At 36.3% G+C, this 17598-nt stretch overlaps 2 protein-coding genes across 2 annotated transcripts; both read left to right on the top strand.

Moving 5' to 3' along the window:
• The first annotated feature begins 764 nt into the window (after positions 1-764).
• Positions 765-11097, top strand: LOC108481762 (G-type lectin S-receptor-like serine/threonine-protein kinase At1g11330). The gene is made up of 7 exons (XM_017784845.2): positions 765-2213; positions 2303-2410; positions 2625-2806; positions 2903-3113; positions 9515-9752; positions 10045-10195; positions 10678-11097. Exons 1-7 carry the CDS (start codon positions 938-940, stop codon positions 10987-10989), a joined length of 2478 nt encoding a protein of 825 aa, XP_017640334.1. The 5' UTR covers positions 765-937; the 3' UTR covers positions 10990-11097.
• A 717-nt stretch (positions 11098-11814) lies between these two features.
• On the top strand, positions 11815-13488 carry LOC128296253 (G-type lectin S-receptor-like serine/threonine-protein kinase At1g11330). Its single transcript, XM_053031379.1, has 2 exons — positions 11815-13172; positions 13267-13488. Exon 1 carries the CDS (start codon positions 11881-11883, stop codon positions 13066-13068), a length of 1188 nt encoding a protein of 395 aa, XP_052887339.1. The 5' UTR covers positions 11815-11880; the 3' UTR covers positions 13069-13172; positions 13267-13488.
• Positions 13489-17598: the final 4110 nt, after the last annotated feature.

Below are 17598 nucleotides of genomic sequence, written 5' to 3'. Positions count from 1 at the left end.
CTTATCTGCCTAATCCGATAAGTTGGACATATTTAACTTAGTAGGTGCAATTCATACATATTAGATCTTGAATATAATTTTTAAAAAAATGTTAGGCAAGGAAAAGCACTAACTAATGCCATTAAGTACATTGTAATTGGTAAGAGACTTTTTTTTCCTTAACAAGACTCAGTCATTGTTAAAAGAATAATCCAGAAAATAATTTTTTAAAAAAAAGTCATGTGCTTCATTAGTCAAAGTTATCAAAATGAAATAGTCTAAATTCATCGGTTTGACAACAGCTACGTATATTAGTCAAAGTTATTTAAATGACGTCTTGGTCTGTAACTTCTGGAAGCTCAAACCTCAATAAATTTTATGAATGTTTTTAATTACCAAATTAATTACTAGAGTTCAAAATTATCTGGTGATTCAATTTTTAGAGTGTTTTATTTTAGTCATCAAATTATTAAATATTTAACCATTGTTAATTGTACATGTTATATCATATTCACACTTTTATTTTGGTCACTTAAATTTTAAATCGTTTTCATTTTGATCACCTAAAAACATATTTTTGAAGTATTGATCGGGATAAAAATTATTAAGGATTATAGTGAAAAAGTAGTAAAAGCTAAAATACTTTAAAAGTTTAAATAACTTATTCAATTAATTTTAATATTCTGAAATTTAAAATTTTAATATTGAAAAAATACAACTTTCAATAAGAGGTAAATTAATACAATTTGATAATTTTTAAAGTATTACTTTTTCACTTTAATGTTTAATGTGATGCAATGAAAAAAAAAAAAAAGAGATGCTTAGTGCTCCAAGAAAATTCAAATCTTGATGTAAACATTTGAAGAAAATTGAGTTGAGTTCATCTCGTGTAAATCCTGAAAGATTCCAAATATCATTCATAAATCATAGCGTCACTTCCAAGTTCTGGGTAGAGATTATGGGAAAAACTATTAGCTGCTCTGTTTTACTATCTTGCTTTTACTTGCTATTTGCAACTGCTTTAGACACCATAACACCATCAAAATCCATCAAAGACCCTGAATTTATAATCTCCCGGAATGGTACTTTCCGATTGGGATTCTTCAGCTTGGCTAACTCCAGCAATCGTTATGTAGGGATATTGTACCATCAATTCCCCGTACAAACTGTTGTATGGGTGGCAAATAGAAACAGGCCTCTCAATGACTCTTCTGGGATTCTCAACATATCAGATGATGGCAACCTTGTTGTTTTGAATGGCAAAACTGAGATTCTCTGGTCATCAAATGTTACCAATACAGCTCCTAATGCAACAACTGCCCAGCTTTCAGACTTAGGAAACCTCGTCCTCAGTAATGGTGACGACGCAGGAAGCAGCTTATGGGAGAGTTTTCAACACCCTTCTAATGCCTTCATTGAAACCATGGAGATCAGCACTGATGTTAAAAAGGGTCGAAAAGTGGAGATCAAATCATGGAGAAGCCATGATGATCCATCTGATGGTAACTTTTCTTTTGGTATTGAACCGTTCAATATCCCAGAGTTTGTCATTTGGAACAATAACCAGCTCTATTTTCGTAGTGGTCCATGGAATGGAAATATGTTTATTGGCTTAATACTTCCGACCGTCGCTTTCTCTTGGTTTTCTGTTGTTTCAGATAATCAACAACAAACGTTTTATATAGGTTATGAAGATTCTAATCACAATATGTTGACATACTGTGAATTAGATTCTCAAGGAAAATTCAATGAACGGAGATGGGATGCGGGGAAAGGGAACTGGATAAAGAGTTACTCTATTTATCATACAGATTGTGATGTTTATGGGAAGTGTGGGGAATTTGGGATATGCAATTCAACGAAAAGACCCATTTGCAGTTGCTTAAAGGGGTTTAAGCCGAGGAATGCAGAGGAATGGAGTAGAGGTAATTGGAGTAGGGGGTGTCTTAGGACTACCCCTTTGCAGTGCCAAAGGGATAACAACAATGGGAGTGGAGCAGACCAAGTTGATGATGGGTTTTTGGAGATGAAGATGATAAAAGTGCCCGCATTTCCAGACCGGTCATCAACAGTTAACGGCGAATGCAAAGATCAATGCTTGAAGAATTGTTCGTGCGTGGCTTATGCGTATGATTCCGGCATTGGTTGCATGATGTGGAGTGGAGATTTGATTGATGTCCAGGAATCCAGTCGCGGAGTCGATCTTTACATTCGTCTGCCAGCTTCGGAACTGGGTAAATTTTCTTAGTGCCGACCGTGTTTGATAAATTGCGTTAATCTGCTTTTTGAGTTGAAGTTATTAACCGAGTTTTTCTGTTTGCAGATAAAGGGAAAAGTAGTAAGGTCATTGTCATTACAACAGTAATTGGGGGCATAGTAGTTATCACAATTTCTGCACTCTTCTTACGGTGTAGGATGCTTAAACATAAAGGTAATATATGAAAAATATTTAAACGTATATATAATTTATTAAAATAAAAATTAGAATATAAAATTATATGTGAAAAATATTTAAAATATCAATAAATTTGAAATGTATGTTGAAACATGCGGTATTAGTACATACTAATATCGTTATATACTATTGTCAAGATAACAACAATATGTCCACCAATATAGTATTAACTATTTTGATTCTATCTCAGGAAGAAATAATAAGCAAAAACACATCAAACACCAATTTTGTAGTGAAAATATAGGAGAAAATTCAATTGGAGTTAAACTCCAGCAGCTGCCAGTATTCAATTTTGAAGAACTTGGCACCGCGACAAACAACTTCAATCCTGCGAAAAAGCTAGGGCAGGGTGGTTTCGGTACAGTTTACAGGGTAATAAATAATAGCAATTTTCAGCAAATCCAGTGTCAATGAAATGAAATTGTCCTTTTTTAATATCAAGTCTTGTGAGTTGAATTTTGTGTGCAGGGAACACTAGATGATGGAAAGGAAATAGCAGTAAAGAGGCTGTCGAAAGATTCGGGGCAAGGATTGGAAGAATTTATGAATGAAGTGGTGGTGATCTCTAAGCTTCAACATCGAAATTTGGTAAGATTGCTTGGCTGTTGTGTTGAAGGAGAAGAGAAGATGCTCGTCTATGAATATATGCCCAACAAAAGTTTGGACGCTTTTCTCTTTGGTTAGTAACTTATTCCATTCCTTTTTTACTTTTTATTTTTTTTGGGATTTTTCATTATTCAATAGTTATATTAGACCCTAAACAAGGGGCAAAGCTTTCCTAGAACTATTTTATTCATTCACAAGACTTGAGCTTGTGTTGTTACTTAAGGGGAATTGAGATCCTTATCAGTCGATTCAATAAGCATTAATATCGTTTTCCTTCTCATTACAACTTAAACTTGGCCTTGACTATCCTATCTACATGTTGTGCGGAAGCGTGTGAAAGAGTAAAATTATTGTACTAAAAATCACACTAAGTTCAATTCTCAGGAAAGAGAGGTGGATCACGAGGATCACTTAAGTACCAAGTCTTTCCTAGCCAGAATATCCCTTTATCGTAATTTAATAGCACAATAAATCACTACAATCACACTCACAAATATGAAAAATAAATAGTAAAGAACACCAGAATTTTAACGAGATTCGGCAAATCTTGCCTACGTCCTCGGGCACTACCAAATATATTTCACTCCAAAATACAAGTGAAACTTTACAAATAGGGAGAGAGAACAATGCCTTAAGTAGAGAATGGCAAATGTGGGATTTTTAGTACAATAATTTTACTCTTTCACACGCTTCCGCACAATAATTGGTATCAGAGCCAGATTCGTACTTAGGGAATACGACCATTTACGGCATTATTCACGTATACGACACTATTTATGTATACAGTGCTGTTCAAGTATATAGTAGTTGGGATTGAGGAGAAAAATGGCAGCAGCATCGTCATCAGCAAGGACTACTGTAACAAATGCAAAATTTGAAGTAGAGAAATTTGACGGTACCAATAATTTTGGTATGTGGCAATGTGAGATCCTGGATGTCTTATGTCAGCAAGAGCTAGATAAAACCCTTGAAGAAAAACCTGACAAGATGGATGACAAGGAGTGGGCCAAGATCAATAGACAAGCGTGTGGTACAATCCGCCTATGTTTGGCCAAAGAGCAGAAGTACTCTGTCATGAGGGAGACATCAGCTAAGAAGTTATGGGATACACTGGAAGAAAAGTTTCTAATGAAAAGTCTTGAAAATAGGCTTTATATGAAAAAGAAACTTTATCGATTCACGTATGCACCCGATATGTCGATGAATGACCATGTGAACTCATTCAATAAAATTTTAGCAGACTTGCTAAATTTGGATGAGAAATTTGAAGATGAAGACAAGGCATTATTGTTGTTGAATTCCTTCACGATGAATATGATCATCTTACCACCACATTGCTTCATGGGAAGGACACGATCACATTTGATGCGATCAGTAGTGCGTTGTATAGATCGAGACTCGAAAGAAAGATAAAGAGATCACAGAGATACAAGCTGCGAAGTCTTAACGATGAAGAGGTCGTTCACACATGACAAATCGGTAGAAGGGAAAGTCAAAGGAGACCCGCCAAAGATGAATGTGCTTTTTGCCGTGAAAAGGGCATTGGAAAAAGAATTGTCCTAAGCTACAAAAGGGCAAGGCTATTTCTAATGCATGTGTAGTGAGCATGATGAGGAGTCGGACTTTAGCTTGGTTGGCATGGCAATGGCATGTCAAACGGATGAGTGGATTTTGGATTCAGGATGTACTTACCATATGTGTCCTAATAAGGACTGGTTTTCTAGTCTTAAAGAGTTAGAAGGTGGAATTGTTCTTATGGGCAATGATGGTGCTTTTAAGACAATGGGAGTGGGTACAGTCCAATTGAAGAATCACGACGGCTCAATCCAAGTCTTGACAGAGGTTCGCTACGTACCTAGCCTGAAGAAAAATCTCATCTCATTAGGGGCCCTAGAATCTAAAGGGCTCACAATCACTTTGAGAGATGGATTACTAAAAGTAGTAGCTGGGCAATTGACGGTGATGAAAGGCACAAGAAGAAATAACTTGTACTTTTTAAATGGAAGTACAGTTATTGGATCAACATCAACAGTTTCTACAAAAGATGTAGATTCAAAGGCTACCAGATTATGGCATATGCGATTGAGACATGCTGGTGAAAAATCTTTGCAGACATTGGCGAAGCAAGGCTTGTTGAAAGGTGCAAATTCTTGCAAAATGGAATTCTGTGAGCATTGTGTTTTGGGCAAGCAGAAGAGGGTAAAATTTGGTCCAACAATTTCTGTCTGAAAGGAATTACGGACTACGTTCACGATGATGTGGGGACCTACTAAAGTGGCTTCTTTGGGAGGTATGCACTATTTTGTTACTTTTGTTGATGATTATTCAAGAAAAGTATGGGTGTATCTAATGAAAAGAAAAAGTGAAGTTTTGGATGTATTTCTGAAATAGAAGAAGATGGTGGAGACTCAGACTGGTCGAAAGGTCAAACGACTTCGATCAGATAATAGTACTGAGTACAAAAATGATCTATTTCTACAAGTATGTCAAGATGAGGGCATTGTGCAACATTTCACTGTTCGGGATACACCACAACAGAATGGGGTGACAGAATGCATGAATCGGACTATACTGGAGAAAGTTCGATGTATGTTGTCCAATGCTGGATTGGGCAATGAATTTTGGGCTGAGGCAGTCACATATGCGTGCCATCTAATTAACCGTTTGCCATCAGTTGCAATAAATGGAAAAACTCCTATGGAGATGTGGATTGGTAAATCTGCTACTGATTATGATTCTTTACATGTATTTGGTTCCACTGCATACTATCATGTAAAAGAATCTAAGTTAGACCCAAGAGCAAAGAAAGCATTATTCTTGGGTATAACTGATGGAGTAAAAGGATACCGTCTCTGGTGTCCTGATACAAGGAAGATTGTTTTCAGTAGAGATGTGACTTTTGATGAATCAACCATGTTAAAGTACAAGGATTCACAAAAGGATGACAAAACCAGTAGTACTTTGCAGCAGGTGGAGCTTGAAAAGGTTAATGATGATCCAGCTAATATTAGAGGGACAAATGATGAAGAGGTTCCTACCCAAGAACCTATATAGCAACAAGATTTAATTGCATATAAGAGGCCAAGAAGAGAGATTCGTAAGCCTGCTCGCTTTGATGATATAGTGGCCTATGCACTTCCAATTGTAGATGATGATGTTCCTTCTACTTACACAGAAGCAATAAGTAACCCTGATGGTGTAAAGTGGAAGCAAGCAATGAATGAAGAAATGCGTCTCTTCATAAAAATAGGACACAGGAGTTGGTGACCCGCCCAAGGAAAGAAGGCAATTGGATGCAAATGGGTATATACAAAGAAGGAAGAATTTCCTGGTAAAAATGAAATTCGATACAAGGCTAGATTGGTAGCAAAGGGTTACGCTCAGAAAGAAGGAATAGACTACAATGAAGTGTTTTCTCCAGTTGTGAAGCATTCATCTATTCAGATTTTGCTAGCCTTGGTTGTGCAATATGATCTTGAACTAGTTCAGCTTGATGTGAAGACCGCGTTTTTACATGGTGATTTGGAAGAGGAAATCTATATGACTCAGCCAGATGGATTCAAGATTGCTGGTAAAGAAAATTGGGTTTGCAAACTGACAAAGTCGCTTTATGGATTGAAGCAATCTCAGAAGCGATGGTACAAGCGATTTGATCAGTTCATGAAAGGGCAAAGGTACACAAGAAGTAAATTTGATCATTGCGTGTATTTTCAGAAGCTACAAGAAGGAACTTTCATATACTTGCTCTTATATGTTGATGATATGCTAATAGCATCTAAGAGCAAAGTTGAGATTGAAAGATTAAAGACTCAACTCAATCTCGAGTTTGAGATGAAAGATCTAGGAGAAGCTAAAAAGATTCTCGGCATGGAAATATGGAGAGATAGAGCTCATGATAGAGTTAGCTTGTCTCAGAAGCAGTATTTGAAGAAGGTATTACAGCAGTTTGGCATCAACGAGCAGACAAAACCTGTAAGTACCCCGTTGGCTTCTCATTTCAAGCTTTCTGCACAACTATCTCCTTCGACGAATACGGAACGAGAATACATGTTGCAAGTTCCGTATTCTAATGCAGTGGGTAGCTTGATGTATGCAATGGTGTGTACAAGACCCAACATTTCACAGACAGTTAGTATAGTGAGCAGGTATATGTATAATCCTGGAAAAGGACATTGGCAAGCTGTGAAATGGATTCTACGGTATATTTAGAAGACCGTGGATATTGGATTACTGTTCAAGTAGGATAATACACTTGGTAAATGTGTTATTGGGTACGTTGATTCTGACTATGCCGGTGATTTGGACAAGCGAAGATCAACCACCGGTTATGTGTTTACACTTGCTAGAGGACCAATAAGTTGGAAGTCTACATTACGATCTGATTCGTTGTCAACCACGAAGCCGAGTACATGGCATGTAATGAGAGGTCAGTAAAGGAGGCTATTTGGTTACAAGGTATGGCTAAAACTTTGGGGTTGGTTCAAGAGCATATTAACGTGTATTGTGATAGTCAAAGTGCTATTCATTTAGCAAAGAATCAAGTCTATCATGCACGTACAAAGCATATCGACGTACGATTCCATTTTGTGCGGGAAATTATTGAAGAGGGGAAATTTGTCTTCAGAAGATCAAGACTGCAGATAATCCCGTAGATATGATGACTAAGGTAGTAACAGCAACCAAGTTCGAACATTGTTTGAACTTGATCAATATCCTGCAAGTTTAACAGTTGAAGAAGGCACTATCAAGTATTGTTGTCAAAGGCAGAAATAATTGTGTGAAGATAAGATTATCCTAATCAAATCTTCAAGGTGGAGATTATTAGAATATACCCATTCCTTGCCCATACCTTGCCCATACCTTTCCCATACCTACCCATACCTTGGAAAGGTCAAAGTTATGGGCACCAAATATTTATTTAGTGTTGGGCATGGAATAATAGTAATTTTTGGTCCCTAATTGTATAGGGACTTTGCAAGGTGGCCCTTGAACCTCAACTATAAATAGGCCTAACCATTGCTCATTCTAATCATCCCACATTTGCCATTCTCTACTTAAGGCATTATTCTCTCTCCCTATTTGTAAAATTTCACTTGTATTTTGGAGTGAAATATATTTGGTAGTGCCAGGGGCGTAGGCAAGATTTCTTGAACCTCGTTAAAATTCGGTGTTCTTTACTATTTATTTTCATATTTTGTGAGTGTGATAGTAGTGATTTATTGTGCTATTAAATTACGATAAAGGGATATTCTGGCTAGGAAAGACTTGGTACTTAAGTGATCCTCGTGATCCACCTCTCTTTCCTAGGAATTGAACTTAGTGTGATTTTTAGTACAATAATTTTACTCTTTCACACGCTTCTGCACAACAGATGCTCGTCTATGAATATATGCCCAACAAAAGTTTGGACGCTTTTCTCTTTGGTTAGTAACTTATTCCATTCCTTTTTTATTTATTTATTTTTTTTGTGATGGGGCAAAGCTTTCCTAGAACTATTTTCTTCGTTCATAAGACTTGAGCTTGTGTTGTACTTAAGAGGAATTAAGTTTCTTACCACTCGATCCAATAAGCACTAATATTGTTTTCCTTTTCATTACAACTCAAACTTGGCCTTGACTACCCCATCTACCTAATCCGATAAGTTTGACCCATTCGATTTGGGAGGTGCAATCCATATAGGTTAGATCTTGGATATAATTTTCGAAAAGTTTTCAAAATGAATAAACATAATTTCCCATTGAAAAGTATTATGTAAGGAAAATCTTATGTATTTTTATCAAAAATAAACTTCTAATTTTTAAAAATTTTAAAGTTTTTAACTTTTAAGAATCAAGACTAAATTAATAAAATGTGTAAAGTTAAGGGTTAAATGTGTTTAATTTTTAAATTTAGGACTAAATTGATAGATTCTATAAATATTGAAGGATTAAAATTATTATTATGCTAATAGAAAAAAGGTCACTATTAGTGATTTAACACAAGAGTGACCAAAATATTAAATTTTGATAACATTAAAGAGAAACACACACTAATTGAATGACTATCTTTATAGCTTACCCTTAAAAATTCAATATTTAAAATTAATTAAATATTAAAATCACACATATTTCACATTAGACACTAGTAATTATAAAATATAGAAATATGATTCTAAGTTTTTTTTTAAGCAATAAAAGTTGTCGCATAGTTTATTTTGTGCAAATTTGTGTAAGAGGATTTGAAAAATAGGTTATGGCTTGGTCCATGGACATGTCTGATGTAACTATATTCTAAGATTTGAATGGCAGCAATGTAATATTTTGACTTTCTTCATTGTTCAAATATTTATTTCAATTGATTGACATAACATCAATTCTGTCTACAATCACAATTAATACAATATGGTAGAAAATACAACAATGATTGTGGTTTAGATCCACTATCATAGAAATTAACTATAAATCTTAAGGTCTTATTGTTTAAGTTTTGTCATAGATCCAGCTAAAAAAGATGTTTTGGATTGGAGAAAACGATTCAACATTATTGAAGGGATTAGTCGAGGATTGCTTTATCTTCATAGAGATTCAAGGCTAAAGATTATACACAGAGATCTAAAAGCAAGTAACATTTTACTTGATGAAGAATTAAACCCAAAAATTTCAGATTTTGGGATGGCTAGGATTTTCGAAGGCAATGAAAATCAAGCTAACACTAAAAGGGTTGTTGGAACTTAGTAAGTTGGAACTTTCTCCCTATCATTTAATTTTATTCTTTTTTTTATTATAAAATATGGTATAGATATATCTATTGATGGATCAGGTCCAATGCTTAAAAAGGTTACATGCCTAGACCTAAATTTTGTTTGGCTTAGTTTGATCTATGGACTCATTTTACCATTTTTAAAAATTAAAATAATAAAGAATATATTATTTTATACGTTTATCATTTAATTTTAATTTGGACCGACTCATGAACAAGTTTAGGTTAAGGTTGTAATTGATGCTGTTTTTAATGTTAAAATACAGTGGTTATATGTCTCCTGAGTATGTAATGCGAGGTCAATTTTCAGAGAAATCAGATGTATTCAGTTTTGGAGTTCTATTGCTAGAGGTTGTTAGCGGAAGAAGAAACACAAGCTTTTACAACAATCAGTATGCACTTAGCCTTTTGGGATATGTAAGTCTATAAGATAATTAGAGATGTTGGTGGATCGAATTAGGGTGTAAGAAGACATTTTTGCAAGCTATTCAGGTTCGAATCAAGAAAACTTGAATTCTACTAAGTAACTATTGAGTTGAGTGATCACGAGCTAATCTTGAGAATCTTAATGCTTGAATTGAGTAGCTTGCAAGGTGTCATCAAGAGTCCTAATACTTGAATTGATTATAGGCTCTCTTTTTTGCTTTAAATATATATTGAACATTTTCAATTGAAATTTGAGCTTGACTACAATATCGAGTTTAAGTTGAGCCTAAGAATGAAGCTCAATTTAGACATAGGTAAACAAGCTTAAAGCAAGAGATTTTGAGCAGTTGGATCTTTATATATGTTGAATTGAGCTAATCAAAATCTATTTAGACTTTGTGTTTATAATTTTGAGTTGATTTAGGCGGACAGTTTAGGTATTAATTTAGACAAATTTTCTTTTCTATTCTCAGGCATGGAAATTATGGTGGGAAGGCGATATTTGTGGCATAGTAGACAAAGTGGTTTTAGAGTCGGAAACATATTCAAAGAATGAAAATGAAAAAGAAATATGGAGATGCATACATGTTGGTTTGCTATGTGTTCAAGAATTTGCTAAAGATAGGCCCACTATGCCTACTGTTGTTTCAATGCTTAATAGTGAGATTTCAGATCTTAACACTCCAAAACAACCTGCTTTCACTCAAGCACCACTAATGAGTCATGATGTTGAAGATAGGGCATCACTTAATGATGTCACTCTTACAAACCTTGATGGCCGATAGAGATACAAATTAATTATTTGTAGCATTTTGAAATACAGTTTTATGTATTGAAATTTATCTTTTATATTCAACCTATTTCTATCATTTTATTTCTATGATAATTGTAATTTTATTTGATCCATTCTAGTGAATTTACCATTATATTTTAACATGACAGTTTAATGCCAAAATCGAAAACTCATTTAATGAAATATAAATTTAAACTCGATCCAATTTGATTTGAACATAACAAAATCAACAATTTAAACATGTTGAATCCAAACTTGAAAATAATTTAAAACTCAAAATGATTTAAAATTAAAATGATCCAAACCCAAATTTACGTAACCCAAAAGTTTTCCATTGTTTTTGGTGGATTCATTGATTTCCGTCAAAGCTCGTTCCAATCTTGCGGCCATAATCTTCCATGATATAGTCAGTGTTCTAAGTCTTCCACGAACTAGTAAAGTTCCGCTTAAGTTCGGGATGTATCTGTCACAGATCTTTCTCGGCAACTCCCCCGTATGTCCTCGCGTTTCCGTAAAGAGGCTTTTTTTGATGTCTTAAATCAACAATGTAATCTTTAAGAAGAAAACAGTGGAAAGCAAATTAAACTTGCATTTTGGGTGGAAGATAAATGAGTCTTCAAGTCAACCAAATTAAACGTGCATGACAAGCTAGAAGTATTAATTTCCATGAACAGGGTGACATGCTAGTTGAATACAATATTCTAATACAAAATAGGTAGTGATTAGTGCTTGAAGAAAATTCAAATCTTGATGTAAACATTTGCAGCTACCTTGAAATATCATTACATCATATCAAAATCACTCTTTTTTTAAGTGAAAAAAAAATTTAAGTTAAATATCATTCATACATCATAGCGTCTCTTCCAAGTTCTGGGAAGAGATTATGGGAAAAACTATTAGCTGCTCTGTTTTACTAGCTTTAATATCTTGTTTTTACTTACTATTTGCCACTGCTTTAGACACAATAACACCATCAAAATCCATCAAAGACCCTGATGTTATAATCTCTCAGAATGGTGTTTTCCGATTGGGATTCTTCAGCTTGGCTAACTCCAGCAATCGTTATGTAGGGATTCTCTACAATCAAATCCCCGTACAAACTGTTGTGTGGGTAGCAAATAGAAACAGGCTTCTCGAAGACTCTTCTGGGATTCTCAACATATTAGATGATTGCAGCCTTGTTGTTTCCAATGGAAAAGCTGAGGTTCTTTGGTCATCACATGTTAACAATACAGCTCCTAATGCAACAACTGCCCAGCTTTTAGACTCTGGAAACCTTGTCCTTAGTAATGGTGAGGATGGAGCAAGCAGCTTATGTGAGAGTTTCGAAGATCCTTCTAATGCATTCATTGAAACTATGAAGATCAGTACTGATGTTAAAAAGGGTCGTAAAGTAGAGCTGAAATCATGGAAAAGCATTGATGAACCATCTGATGGTAACTTTTCTCTTAGCCTTGAACCTTTCAACAGCCCAGAGGGCATCATTAGAAAGAATAACGAGCTCTATTATCGGACCGGTCCATGGAATGGGAATACCTTTATTGGCTTAATAGATAAGTACACTGCTTATCTTGAAGGGTTTGATGTTGTTGCAGATAATCCACAACAACCGTACTATATGACTTACGAAATTTCTAATGACTCTATGTTGATATACGGTGAATTAGATTCTCAAGGAAAATTCACTGAATGGAAATGGGATGCGGGGAAAGGGAACTGGATATTCAAGTACTCTAGTTATCAAACAAATTGTGATGTTTATGGATACTGTGGGGCATTTGGAATATGCGATTCATCGAGACGACCCATTTGCAGTTGCTTAAAGGGGTTTAAGCCTAGGAATATAGAGGAATGGAGTAGAGGTAATTGGAGTAGTGGATGTTTTAGGACTACCCCTTTGCAGTGCCAAAGAGATAACAACAATGGCAGTGGAGCAGGCCAAGGTGATGATGGGTTTTTGGAGATGAAGAGGATGAAAGTGCCAGCATTTCCACATCCGTCATCAATAAGTAACGGTCAGTGCAAAGACCAATGCATGAACATGAAGTTCGTGCGTGGCTTATGCGTATGATGATGGCATTGGTTGCATGTTGTGGAGTGGAGATTTGATTGATGTCCAGAAATTCTCCGCTAGCGGCGTCGATCTTTACATTCGTCTGCCATTTTCGGAACTGGGTAAATTTTCTTAGTGTCGATCATGTGTTTGATAAATTGCGTCAATATCTGCCTTTTTGGGTTGAAGTTATTAACCAAGTTTTTCTATTTGCAGATAAAGTGAAAAGTAGTAAGATCATTGTTATTACAACAGTAATTGCGGGCATACTCATTATTACAATTTCTACGCTCTTCTTATGGTGTAGGATAGCTAAATATAAAGGTAGTACATATGAAAAATATTTATATGTATAAATAATTTATTAAGAAATTACAAATTAAACTAGAAATATATATGTAGAAAATACTGATAAATCTGAAACGATATATTGAAACATGCTGGTATTGGTACATATTGATATCGTTACATATCAATGTCAAGACAACAATAATATATCTATCAATGCGGTACTAACTACTTTGATCCTATCTCAAGAAGAAATGAAAAACGAAAGCAGATCAAACATCAGCTTTCTAGTGAAAATATAGGAGAAAATTCAATTGGAGTTAAACTCCAGCAGATGCCACTATTCAATTTCAAAGAACTCGCCGCCGCGATGGACAATTTCCGTCACACAAAAAAGCTAGGGCAGGGTGGTTTCGGTCCAGTTTACAAGGTAATAAATAATGGTGATTTTCAGCAAATCCAGTGTCAATGAAATGGCATTTTCCTTTTTTTTATCAAGTCTTGTGAGTTGTATTTTGTGTATAGAGAACATTAGATGATGGAAAGGAAATAGCAGTGAAGAGATTGTCGAAAGCTTCGGGGTAAGGATTGGAAGCAATTACAAGCAATTTGTCAAAGTACTCTTTCACCATCTCGGAGTTCTTCATGTTTTGGAGTTCTATTTCTCTAATCAGGTTTAGCATTTTCATGCCTTTATTCTTTTCATCTCCTTCATACTCCTTCAAGAAATTCCATACTTCAAAGGTTGATTTCTTTGTCATGATTCTGAGAAAGATATCAGATGAGGCTGTGTTATGGAATATAATAAGCATTAATTGTAAAAGTTAGTTAAGATAGTTTGTTGGGTTCAGTTGTTAAATGGTTAGTCAATTAGCAGTTAGTTAATGACTTTTTGTATTAAATACTCGGATTATTCTTCTTTTGTAAGTGAAATGAAGTCAGTTTACTTCTCAACTAAGTACGTTAACATGGTATCAAGAGCCATGGATTCTTTGGTATAATTGTTTTCCTGGTTCCTCGTGTTCATGGCAACAGGCACCGTCCCAATAGTTAACACGCCTTGGCATTCACCAATATTGGTGAAGCAGCCATCAGCATGGTCCTGACAGCCTTTATCTGATGTCCATTACTTTTCCAAACATGAAACTATTAAACTCAGTAAGCATAATTTTCTTTTATGGAAGCACCAGCTGCTGTTGATTCTCGAAGGTTATGGTCTTGAAGGGTTTGTCTTAGGCACTGCTCTTCCTCCTTCCCCTTTCCTACCTTGGACTGATGGTCAGCATGTTGATAATCCTACGTTCATTGTGCATAAAAAGCAGGATAAGTTCTTAGCCTATTGGCTCTTGTCCACAGTCACAGATGAAATCTTAGTGCATCTAACAGCGGCCAAGACCAGCTTTGACATTTGGACAACCATTGACAAAAAGTTTGGTGCCAAGTCCAATATCAAGATCTCGAGTATGTGCCATGCACTATACTCGATCAAGAAAACAAATCTTACTATCAAAGATTACCTGTCCAAGGTCAAGAGTCTAAGTGACAGTCTGACTGCAGTTGGTAGCCTAGTTACTGAACAAGAACAGGTCAGCATTATCTTGGCAGGTCTCTCCATCGAATTTGAGTCCATTCGAGTCTTTCCTTCTACCACTCCCATGAGTCTTGAACTGGTCACTGAAATGCTTCTTGATTGTGAAGCACGACAATTGACCCTATTGATAAAAGTGCCTTTGCAAGTTAACTTGGTGTCTTGGTCACAGCAAGGTAATCTCGACAACATGATATTTGGTTTAGATTCCAATCGTGGTTCTCATTAAAGACACAGGGGTCAAGGTCGTTGGTGGTCTCGTGGTTGAGCTTGTGGTTCAGGTCGTGGGTAGTCTCGTTTTAAACTACAGTGTCAGCTATGTGGTAAAATAGAACATATAGTGCAAACGCGTTATCACAGATTTGATGAGAATTTTTCTGGTCTTGGTTCGAGTCCCTCAATGTCAATCAATTATCATCAGCTTAATGAGTCTCTTACATCCCATTGCTCATCGACTCACTGTTGTGGCTCGTTTTCACAGCCTTCCTTTGTAGCTCCTCACTCGTCCTCTCGAGCTCCATCTTCCTCATTTCCTACTCAAACCTGGTACCCTGATTCTGGTGCAACTAACCATATCACCCCAACCATGGCTAGTCTTACCAATGCTTCTCCTTACACAAGTACAAGTCAAGTTTTCATGGGTAATGGTGAGCCTGTTTCTCTAGCTAATATAGACTCATATGGCTGGTTCTCGGTTGTTACACCTCAAAAATATACTATATGTTCCTACAGTTTATAAAAAATTGATATCTGTAGGGCAGTTTGCAAGAGATAATTCAGTCTATTTTGAGTTTCATCCCTTTTTGTGTTTTGTGAAGGACATTCGGATAGGGAGGACTCTACTGGAGGGCCACATGCATAATGGCTCGTATAGGTTTGACTTCTCTCGAGCTGCTTCACATAAGCCTGGTCCTACTTAAAGCTCAGGGTCTACTCTTTTGTGCAACATACAGGCTCCTTCCTCTTTTGAGTTGTGGCATAACAGACTTGGACATCCCTGCCATAATACACTTGCTCGTGTTCTACGTTTTTGTAATGTGTCTTTCAAGCATAGCATCTTGCATTTTATGTGTACACCTTGTAAATTGGGCAAATCTCACAAGTTACCTTTCAGTGCTTCACAAACAGTATACTCATTTCTTTTTGAATTGGTAGCATCTGATTTTTGGAGACCAGCACATGTGCCATCAAGTGGTTTCTCTTATTATGTTTCCTTTGTTGATATGTATAGCAGACATACTTGGCTATATTTTCTTAAAAACAAGTCTGAGGTTTTTCGTTGTTTCTTTTATTTTCACAAAAATGGTTCAAGTGTAATTTGGAAAGCCTATCAAAATGCTACAGATAGACTGGGGGGCGAGTGTCGTTCTTTGTCCACTAAGCTCTCTCAACTTGGTATTCAACATTGAATAACTTGTATTTATACCTCAGAACGAAAGGGGGTTGCTTAAAGGAGACATCGACATATCGTTGACATGGGGCTCACATTACTAGCTCGGGCATCCATGCCTTTGGAGTACTGGTCAACTGCCTTTTCTCATGCAGCTCATCTGATCAACAAGGTTACCAACGCCTGTTTTGCAAAATCAAACTCCTTATGAGAGGCTATATAAAGCTCAACCCGACTATTCTCAACTAAAAATGTTTGGGAGTGCGTGTTTTCCTTACCTAAGGCCCTTTCAGCACCATAAGCTACAATTTCGATCTTAGAAGTGTGTTTTTCTCGGGTTTGGTTCTAACCAGAAATGTTAAAAATGCCTTACTGAAGATGGTCATATGTTTTTCTCTCGTCATGTCCTGTTTGATGAGACACATTTTCCGTTTCAGGCTGGCTTTCCTTTACCAACAAGCTTGGCTTCTGTTAGGTTCCTTCATCAAAGTTCTTACGTTCCTATGGTGGCATCGACTAGTCCTCTTTCTCCTGGTTCCTTACATTCACTTGAAGCTCTCCCTACCCCAGCTTCAACCCAACCTCCTTCTATCATACGATCTCCTAGTTTATTACCTTCACATAGGGATTCTTCTACGATGGCTAGTTCACCTACATCTGGTGCTCCAGATGTCATTCCTGCAAGGTCATCTTCTCCTATCAACTGCCATCCTATGCGCACTCGATTGAAGAATGGCATTTTTAAACCAAAACTTTTCTCCTCTACCTTGGAAGAAAATGAGCCATCTAACATTGCTGAGGCCTTTAAAAGTCTTGCCTGGACTGCAGCTACACAAGCAGGATATGATGCCTTAATGACCAATAACATATGAGACCTTATACCTCTACCTGCAGGCCATTGAGGTGTTGGTTGCAAATGGATTTTCAAGGTTAAAAGACATGTAGATGGATCAGTAGCTCGATACAAAGGACGGTTGATTGTTAAGGGATATCTAGAAGAGGCAAGTATCGATTTTTCAGAGACCTTCAGCCCTGTGGTCAAGCCAACAACGAACTGGGTAGTGCTGGTCCTTGTTGTTTCTCTAGGGTAGTCCCTCAGACAAGTAGACATCAACAACGTGTTTTTGAATAGGACTTGCATGAGGAGATTTATATGACACAGCCACCAAGATTTGAGCAACAACGAAATGATGGTCAACAGCTTGTCTGCAGACTACAAAAGGCTCTTTATGGCCTTAAACAGGCACCTCGAGCATGGTTTTACAAACTTCGAAAGTTTTTG

This window comes from Gossypium arboreum, chromosome 1 (genome assembly GCF_025698485.1).
Source record: "Gossypium arboreum isolate Shixiya-1 chromosome 1, ASM2569848v2, whole genome shotgun sequence".
Classification (NCBI taxonomy): Eukaryota; Viridiplantae; Streptophyta; class Magnoliopsida; order Malvales; family Malvaceae; genus Gossypium; species Gossypium arboreum.
This window is presented reverse-complemented; position numbering and strand designations above follow the sequence as displayed.

Bases quoted from the DNA above. Each gene is read 5' to 3' on its own strand.
- LOC108481762 (XM_017784845.2), top strand. From the start codon at position 938: ATGGGAAAAACTATTAGCTGCTCTGTTTTACTATCTTGCTTTTACTTG. The intron at 2,807-2,902 runs GTAATAAATAAT...TTTTGTGTGCAG, and splicing joins GTTTCGGTACAGTTTACAGG to GGAACACTAGATGATGGAAA. The intron at 9,753-10,044 runs GTAAGTTGGAAC...GTTAAAATACAG, and splicing joins AAAAGGGTTGTTGGAACTTA to TGGTTATATGTCTCCTGAGT.
- LOC128296253 (XM_053031379.1), top strand. From the start codon at position 11,881: ATGGGAAAAACTATTAGCTGCTCTGTTTTACTAGCTTTAATATCTTGT.